Source organism: Clarias gariepinus, chromosome 9 (genome assembly GCF_024256425.1).
Source record: "Clarias gariepinus isolate MV-2021 ecotype Netherlands chromosome 9, CGAR_prim_01v2, whole genome shotgun sequence".
Classification (NCBI taxonomy): domain Eukaryota; kingdom Metazoa; phylum Chordata; class Actinopteri; order Siluriformes; family Clariidae; genus Clarias; species Clarias gariepinus.
In genome coordinates this window covers 28581044-28590170 of record NC_071108.1, presented here as the reverse complement: position 1 = coordinate 28590170, position 9127 = coordinate 28581044, and the positions used below count along the sequence as shown (strand labels likewise).

The 9127-nt window shown below is 40.7% G+C and overlaps 2 protein-coding genes across 2 annotated transcripts; both read right to left on the bottom strand.

Annotated features, from left to right (window-relative positions):
- Positions 1-23: 23 nt before the first annotated feature.
- On the bottom strand, positions 24-3468 carry LOC128530331 (14-3-3 protein beta/alpha-A-like). The gene is made up of 6 exons (XM_053504215.1): positions 3313-3468; positions 1696-1996; positions 1433-1556; positions 1190-1353; positions 996-1091; positions 24-901 (listed from the first exon to the last, which is right to left on the bottom strand). The coding sequence occupies exons 2-6, from the start codon at positions 1987-1989 to the stop codon at positions 845-847; spliced, it is 735 nt and encodes a 244-aa protein (XP_053360190.1). The 5' UTR covers positions 1990-1996; positions 3313-3468; the 3' UTR covers positions 24-844.
- Positions 3469-3775: 307 nt separating this feature from the next.
- LOC128529756 (cytochrome c1, heme protein, mitochondrial) lies at positions 3776-8365 on the bottom strand. The gene is made up of 7 exons (XM_053503254.1): positions 8221-8365; positions 6573-6763; positions 6349-6475; positions 5820-5977; positions 5098-5258; positions 4768-4868; positions 3776-4106 (listed from the first exon to the last, which is right to left on the bottom strand). The coding sequence occupies exons 1-7, from the start codon at positions 8350-8352 to the stop codon at positions 4002-4004; spliced, it is 975 nt and encodes a 324-aa protein (XP_053359229.1). The 5' UTR covers positions 8353-8365; the 3' UTR covers positions 3776-4001.
- Between the last annotated feature and the right edge of the window lie 762 nt (positions 8366-9127).

Here is a 9127-nt window from a genome sequence, read left to right as displayed (position 1 = left end):
AAATACACATGTTCTACTGATACTCGGTTTTCATACATTTACTTTATGAAATGGCCCACTGACCATGTGTCTGAACAGGGCGTTCAGTGAATAACCGCAGCACTGAAACCAGGAATTCAAGCTGAGAGGCAGAGCATCACAGGTCCCAAAAAAAAAAAAAAAACCCAAAGAAAAAAAGAAGAAAAAAAAAAGAAAGAAACCAAAGAAATTACCCCATACAAAACTCAAGAAATTACAGTGCTTGGTGAAAATAAACTGCCAGTTTAATAACCATACAATAAAACCTGCAAATACCATGACAAATTACACTAAAAAAAAATCTGTAACAAAAAAAAAATGAAACCAGCTAATGTGGAAAAAAATATGGAGGTGAAAAAAAAGGAATCATTAGGAAGAATATTTAGAGTTACTAACCCCTGACTCCAAAACACACGCACACATTAACAACTCACAAGTCACACAATCCCTCACACACTCAGTCTCTTTCACACACACACGCTCACTCACGCACTCAACAAATATGGATCCAATATTCAGTACAACCATGATAAATTTCACAAACAAAATGAGTGGACCTGTTGAAAATGGCATGTCACCCTGCAAGCCCCCCTCCCTCAAATCCCTGCCACCGGAGCCTGTGCAAGAGGCGTCAGTGTGTGTCTTGCTTTGGGTACGTTTCATGATGACTGGATGGGAGGGTAGGTACAAGGAGCAGGCTGCTGACGGAAAAAGGTAAGAAAATGGATAACAGGGGTAGGGGTGGGTTTGGAGGAAGCCATTTGTGTATTTTTTTTAAGTAATATGGGGGTGTGTGTGCGGGTGTTTGGAGATCAGCGTGGCTCCTCTAGTTCTCTCCCTCGCCTGCATCTGCCTCATCACCCTGGTTTTCCGACGTCCACAGCTACAGAAATGACAAACCACAAAACATTTTTTTAAAGAAACCTCTGCAAAACAGTAATCTGAAGAGGGATTACAGAAAATACTAAATAACTTACGGTAAGATTGTCCCTTAGTAACTGCATGATCAAGGTGCTGTCTTTGTAGGAATCCTCATTTAAGGTGTCAAGCTCAGCGATGGCTTCATCGAAGGCCTAAAATAAAATAAAAAAAGTTTTTTTTTTTATTCTTAAGACAAGACACTTGTTTTGGTGTTGTAAGAAAAGAAATTTTGAGCGGAATGAAATCTAACCGTCTTGGCGAGGTTGCAGGCCTTCTCGGGCGAGTTCAGAATCTCATAGTAGAAGACGGAGAAGTTGAGAGCCAGACCAAGCCGGATGGGGTGCGTGGGCTGCATGTCTTTCTTGCTGATCTCAAACGCGTCTTGGTAGGCCTTCTGAGAGTTGTCCACTGTAGCTGCAAGAAAAAAATATATATACTAAGCAATTGGAGGCTACTTTGGATGTTTTTGATTATAATCAAGTAATTAACTTACTGCTCTTAGAGTCTCCAGATGCAACCTCGGACAGGTATCTATAATAATCGCCTTTCATCTTCAGATAGAACACCTTGCTCTCAGCCTGAGAGGCATTTGGAATGAGAAACTTCTCCAGAAGACCCTAAAAAGAACATGTGCTCAATTAGAAACATTTCACAAATGTTAAAATGTCATTTTAATACCAAAGAAAAAAAAAACCTTTTTTCCTCCCTTAGTTTAAAATCACAGCACAATAAAGAGTGAATGATGACCAGCATTACCAGGACATCATTGCAGATCTCTTGCAGCTCGGTCTCAATCTTCTCGCGGTACTCGCGCGCCATCTGCTGCTTCTTCTCGTTAGACTCAGTCTTTTGCTCGATGCTGGAGATGACACGCCAAGAAGAACGGCGTGCCCCGACCACGTTCTTGTAGGCCACGGACAGCAGGTTGCGCTCTTCGTTGGACAGCTCGACGCCACCCTCAGTCACAGCCTTCATGGCAGAAGCCATGTCATCGTAGCGCTCTGCCTGTTCGGCCAGCTTGGCTTTCTGCACCAAGTCGCTCTTGTCCATTGTCAGACTGAGTATGGAGAAAGAACAGGAATTAAGATGTTTGCTTCTTGCCAAATTGAACAGAATTAATCTGAGAGAGGTTATAGAGCTTTCCCCAGAATGTGAATGTCTGACGAGCGCCATCTAGTGGTAGTGTAGTAAAACTGATGCCGTTTTCACATTTTAAGTCTGGTTTTTAGACCTTTTTTAAAGGATTAATGACAAGGACAAGTATTGATCACAACAAAACCGGGGAGCAATTGTGGGATGTTCTTGCTTTCAAAGAGACTTCGTCATAGATCATATTTAGATTAGAAATAAAAAGAATGCGAAGAATAACAAATTATTTTTCCCAACGATGATTTTTTTTTGTATATGCATGAAAGCAAATGATAAAAGAGGACAATCTGATTTGGGCTGTGAATCAGTTATTTCCTAAAGCAAATATGAACATGGACTAATTAGGACACGACCCACTTAAATCCGTGATCCATTTTGTTCACGTCTCGCTAGCAGGAACAGGATGCAGCCCCATGCGCACCTTACAGGATGAAGCATCTTGTGACATGACATGAACAGACCATTAAAATCCTTCACAAAAGATTTCATTTGCCCTTCCTAACGCGCTGATATTAACCCCTATCTGGGCTTCGTGCTGCGATCGTTGTGTATGCGCTCGGGTTTCAAGAGCACAAAACGATTTAGTCGAGTCGTGACGTTAATCCCAAAGGCCCGACTCTCACTGATGCACCAGATCCACAGCCTAGTTAGCTACAATGACGTTAGCAGGCTAATCGCCGCTAGCAATTCAACCGGGTTTATTTAAAAAATATATACAGAAATGCCGGATTGCTTCGTGTTAAGCAGGAGATATATGTGCATCACGTCTTCTTTTGTCATTTATATCATTTTTGATTTTTTTTTTTTTTTTTGGTAATGTTGAAATTTTTCCATTGCGGTCTTTGACTGATCTTTGAGAGCGACAGACAGAAAGAGGCCTCGCTTTCGACGAGCACTGGTTATCCTAATAAGCTAGCGAGCTCGGCAAAACCTGGGCTAAACCCCGGATAGTTCCGTTTTCAATGTATATACTAACAGATATTACGCATAACATATAATCGTCCTACTCTGTGTAAGGCGTGTATACGCCGAGCAGGAAGCCATTTTGTATTCAGCCCTCGTTTTGTCTTTTCGCTAGCAAAGGAAGCTAGCTAGTCATTTAGCGCGTTTCGCTAGCTGATGCTAAGTTCCGCCATTCAGTGCTTTTTCCTATTCCGACACCGACAAAGAACAACACCAGACATGAATTCAGTGCTATTATAATTTACAAGCAAGAAAACTCACGATTTAAATAGGATTTAGTCCCGCTTTTTTCTCTATGAAAGCTCCGCTTGGAGTGTCCGTCCTCCTCTCGTTCTTCTGTCTCTGGGCTGTACCACTTCCGCTAAAGTTGACACATCCGCTTCCTATAAACTGGGCCAGCCCTGCTTTACTCTAAGCCTTCTGTTTTTTTTTCTTCCTTAAAAAAGCATACTCGAATATATTTTATTATTGATAAATTCACAAAATGTCTAACTGTAGACGATCCCCAGCGAATATATTCATTATTATATGGTTTATGACCTGAGGACGTCGTGCACTCTCTCACTTTTCCATAGCTAGAGAGAACATTTGCATTCACTACACACACACACCCTCCCAGATAACGCAGTTTATGAGCAGGAACAACAGCCATAACGCTTCATTGTATTAAAAAACACAGGAAGAGATCAGCCTTGACACAAGATAAAACCCATACACGCTTGGACACTTTGTAAAATACAGTTTATTAGATTCACACCAAGATATTACATATTAACACGAACGTGTGTCGAACATAACATAACTGGTCATCCTGGTCCATGAGTTATAGGTAGGCGTTGATGGTTTTCACCCTTGGAGTGGTTCGAAATGTCAGAAATCCTCCCCTTATACACAGAGCATGATGATGGACCGGATGCAAAATTCTTCTCAGACTTGATCCTGATTCAGATTTACTTTGGTGGCCTGTAGGCAATCTTCCTGCTCTTAAGTACAGACCAGCGGTGCCTCTTCAGGTAGTACACCAGCGGCAGGAGGATCGCTGAGCCCATAAGCAGCTGGAATCGAAAAAAGTGGTTTTAAAAGAAAGCCCAAATCGACCAAGTTCAGATGAACAAATTATTTGTTACTCTAAAAACTGATAATTTATAAATGTGTTGTACCCTACAAAAGATTATACACAATTAAATCTCAACCAAGTGATGGAAATGCCATTCGTTTCACAAAACCATAATTTTGAAATAACTTATTATGGGCATCACAACATATGGCTGAAAAATACTATTTCAGCAGCCTGGATGCATGCTCTTTCTCTAAAGTATCTATATAATGTTGGTCACCATCATGGTGAACATCAAATAGCTTTTATTATAAACCTGCTCAAGTAACATACATAAAGGAGCCTAAAAAATAGATCAATTAAAATAATAGTAATTATAATTCTGGAGTTGTCTGTATAGATTCTTCAAATAAATGGTCGAAGTCAATTTAAAAATAAAAATCTAATCTTTTAAAGAAAAGGATGAGGGCCACAACAAAAATATATTTAAATTCTGACTTCATTTTTCTCAGAATTGTCTTTTTTCCTCTTTTGATGTCAGAATTCTGCCTTTAATCTTAGAAGGTTTTATCTTAAAATCAAAACTCATTTTTTATGGTGTCTCCTATCCTCTTGCCTTTTTTTTATGTATAGTATGGTATTAAGAGATTATGCACTACCTTAAGACCCATTTTTTTCCGCTGATCGTGTTCTGGTTCGGCTGCCCAGCGCAGGAAAGTGCACACGTCCTTTGCCACCTGGCTCATTGTGGCTGGCGTGCCTGCAACAAAACAAACGCCCTTTTAATTCTTGTTTATTGATCTTGATAAATACATTATCTATACTTTGTAGAGTTCCATTCACCTGCTATACTGTACATGTATGACACCAATGTGATGAAGGAAGCAATGAAAGTATGTTTTATAAAACTGCCGAAATTTCTTTGACTAGATATTCACTCTGAGCATCATATGAAAGCATTCGTTCGTTCCTGCCCGTAGAAAACTCACCATCATCGTACTCCAAGACCTCATTATAGATGGGCGGAGCCATGGCAATGGCCTGGCCAGGAAAGTAGGGGTTGTAGTAGAGTCCCTCTCTCAAAGTCACACCAGCAGGGGGATCACAGTAACCAGTCAACAGTGAGAAAACATAGTCCTCTCCACCATGCCTGCAGTGAACAAAACATACACAGGACTAATTGTAGTACACACAAGAAAAAGACACACAGTTCACACTGTCCAAGGAAATGAAATGCCCGAGTATATGATGTTTTCTTTTTTACTCTGTAGTTAACACATAATTAGTTTGACAAGTACTGTCTTTTGCAAAACTTGCTACCATATATTGCATCTGTGTAGGAGTCAGACACATGGGAAACACTTTAATCATGACTCCCGAAATATAAAAACACACTAGATGGTGTTAAAAATGAACTTAGTTTTCCATGTAAAGACAAAGTCAGCTACTTTTCACCAGCAGTAGAGCTCAACCACATAAAAGGTCAGTGGGTCAAACAGCTAAATGTGATGGAGGTTTGAGAACAGAGTTCAAGCGTAGGACATGCTACTGATGGAACAGAGATTGTACAGGCCCGCTATATTATTCAAGTTATTCTTGTCAATTATAACTTAAATCATAATTTTATAAGATTATAAATTATTCCCACATAGCAAGTTGCTCATGTACTGTTAACGCAAAGGTGTGACATTTAAGCTCTGAGCAGTTTTACCTGGCATTGACTATATAGCTGAGGTCAGGGGGAAGAGCTCCATTGTTAGCGGCACGAGCAGCTTCTGGGTTAGAGTACGGCTTTGGGAAGTAATCAGACAGTTTCCCAGGACGAGTGAACATCTCTCCCGATTCGTCTGGTCCATCTACTACCTCAATCTATGAGGAGAGAGAGAGAAAGATGCTCAAAACATGTATATGTCTCTTAAAGAGAAGAAACAGTTTATATGGTAGATATAATTAAATATATTGAGTCACACTGCTAAATTGGTTCAGAACTGTTTACACCACAGTGCTAGTAAATGCTATAACTGTTCAGAAGATTAGTTTCCTGTATGTCAGCTTATGCAGGCATGTCCTCTGTCTATCACTCGTAAAGGAAATTCCTGAACCCCGTATCCACAAGGGCATCTCTGAGGTCAAGTCTGTTCGCCACTTTTTTTTTTTCTTTTTAAATTCACATACCAATTACAAGAAAACCCCAAACAAATTTCTGTTAAATATAAATCTCAAACACACTTTCAACGCACCTCTTCAGCAAGGGCCTTGACTTCTTCCTCTGTGTGCGACACACCAACCAGGTTTCGGAAGGCCAGATACTCCATACTATGGCAGGCTGCACACACCTGCTTGTACACCTGATAACCACGTCGGATGCTGTAAAGATGCAGAAACCGAGCTCATACGGCATGAAAAACAGCAAAGATGGCTGCCATGAAAACTGTGTAGCATGTTAGAGAAAACCAAAGGGTACCTGGCATGATCTAAAGCAGACAGCATGCCAGCATGGCTCCATGGATAAGTTGGCGCATGTAGCTCCAGGTCAGAGGCTTTTACTGACTGATGTAAAATCAGTGCGAGGCCGGCTCCTCCTGCTGTCAACACACCCAGGGTAGAGATCGCTGCTTTTCTGCCCTTGGATAAACTGGCAAAGGACAGATTTGCCTAAAAATAATAAAAAGAAAGCATTGCATTTAGAATTTAGTCAGTCATTCATTTTATGTAGCTGCTTTACACGGTCTGATTCCTGTTGGATCTCAAGCTCATCTGGGGAACGTTGGATATGTGGTAAAATTTGACACACTTCATCACAAAGCATTGTGCATGTGTGCTTGCACGCATTCACATCTAGGAGCAATTTGGAATAGCAAGCACATCTACTTGTTTGAATTTGGACAGAGAAGGTGCAAAAAACAGGCTGTAACCCAAAGTTTAAGGAAAGTTGGTGGCTGAGTTCAGTGTTAAGGCTCGGAGTTCCTATTTGGAAAGTCGACGGTTTGAGTCCCAGCTTCACCAAGGTGCCGCAGATGAGCCCTTGAGCAAGGCCCTTAATCCTTTCTGCTCCGAGGGTGCAGTATAACGGCTGACCCTGCACTCTGACCCAAGCCTACTAACAAAAATGAAATATGCAAATAATAAAGTATTTCACCGTGAAGTAATGTATTTGTGTCGAATAAAGGTTGAACTTAACTCAGGTTCCAATTAGAGAGAGACCCTGATGCTGCAACATTTTAATTTGATATGACAGAATTTACATACAATATTGATGCACAAAAGCATATATATTCATTCAACACTTGGCTGCTGAGACAAAATCCAGCAGCAGGCTTTAAAGCAAAGTTTTGTTAAGCTTGCCCGCAGCCTCATTTTTGATGACAGGTTCCCTAAAGTGATCCGGGCGCCACTGGAAAGCTCTTTCCGATCTCTTTTCACTAATACCAAACTTCTTTAGAAATGTATAGCTTGAAATCAAGGTCAAAGCCTGAAAAGCAGAGCTTACAGGAGGCCACAAAGCTTCACTTGTTGTCTACATAGTATATAAACTTTAGAAGCATGAAAGTTTATATACTTGCATGTAATATAATAGAGTGAGTTTGTGTAATCCTTCAGCACCTGGGTTTGAAATGAAGGTTAGACTGAAGGTTAGGTTTAACTCAACTTAATAACCTGGATGTTATTTGTCCAGCTGCACTATGGAGCTATATAGATTAGTGTGTAACCTTAAGCATTTGCTATGTTTTTAGGAAGACTGCTTAAGCACTGAAATAAGCTCAATACAATTCACATCAGGTAATACATTATATATAGACATGAAGAAAGCAAAACAATATGTCAGCGTCTCCAATGGAAGGGGGCAGACATAATGGCTGCACACATCAATGACAAATCAAACTAAATAAATAAATGAACCTATAAGGTAACTAAATCACATTTATCTTCAACACTGCATGCAAGATAAACCCATATTTTGTCACAGCGACATGTCATGGTGAGGAGAACATGTCCAAAGGCTAATTTGACCTTGTGTGTTCTGTGAGAGCTTATTATTAAGGCTACGGCTAAAGCTAACACCATAGAATTCCTCTAAATTGTTATCCGCGTTTTTAAGTTACTTAACTCACTCGAGAGAACTGAACTGGAGGTTTTGAGTGGAGTAAAGCTCTGCCGGTGGACCGCCACACACACACCCGGAGCGCCGCCATTTCTGCTCCAACACTGACCAGCGTAGGCAAAACTGCGCATGCGCGTTCCATACGACGGCTTCATGGCGGAATCGCACGCGGTGTCGTAAGTGCATTGAGTGGATCACGTGCGCCAGTGCGGGTGCGAGATTGTCCAAATGTCCTGGGCTGAGACTGATTTCAAAGAAGAAGAAGGGACTGTTGTAGAGATTTACATCATAGCATATGGGAGAATCCATAACGATCAAACATTTATTAAATTTATACAACTGAGCATTTGAAGGTCAAGGGCCTCGATCAAGGGTTTAGCAGGAGCAGCAGCATGGCACTGCTGGGATTTGAAGTCATGACCTCTCAGACAGTAGTCCAACACCTTAACCATGCACTTCTTTGAGAAAGCAGGCTTAGTCTAATCTGTACCTTTCCCTTTACCTGGCATGGTGATCGCAAGCATATACATTTTGTATTTTTTAACTATAGTCAACCATTTAAGCTTGCTTAAATCTTTTAGCTGCTTCTGTCAATGGGCCGCTCCAGTTTTATCTAGGCTTGGGGCCGGCACTGTATCCACTGGCTGTGGTTTGAGCATTGAATGGGAATTGAACCTGAGCCTAGGCAAAAAAATATATAAATCTCTCAGCCATTAATGCCCTGTATTTTTTCTTCTCAATTTCAAAACTTTCATGATAGGGTTTTCATGATAGATGTATTATGAGAATCACTGCCTGGCAAAAAAAAAAAAAAAAAAATCATCCAATTACCTTAAGTTTTGATTACAGCACGCAATGTGGTGCCCAGGTCATTTGTCAAAATTATTCCTTATTCTCCCTGGACCATTCACTTACTC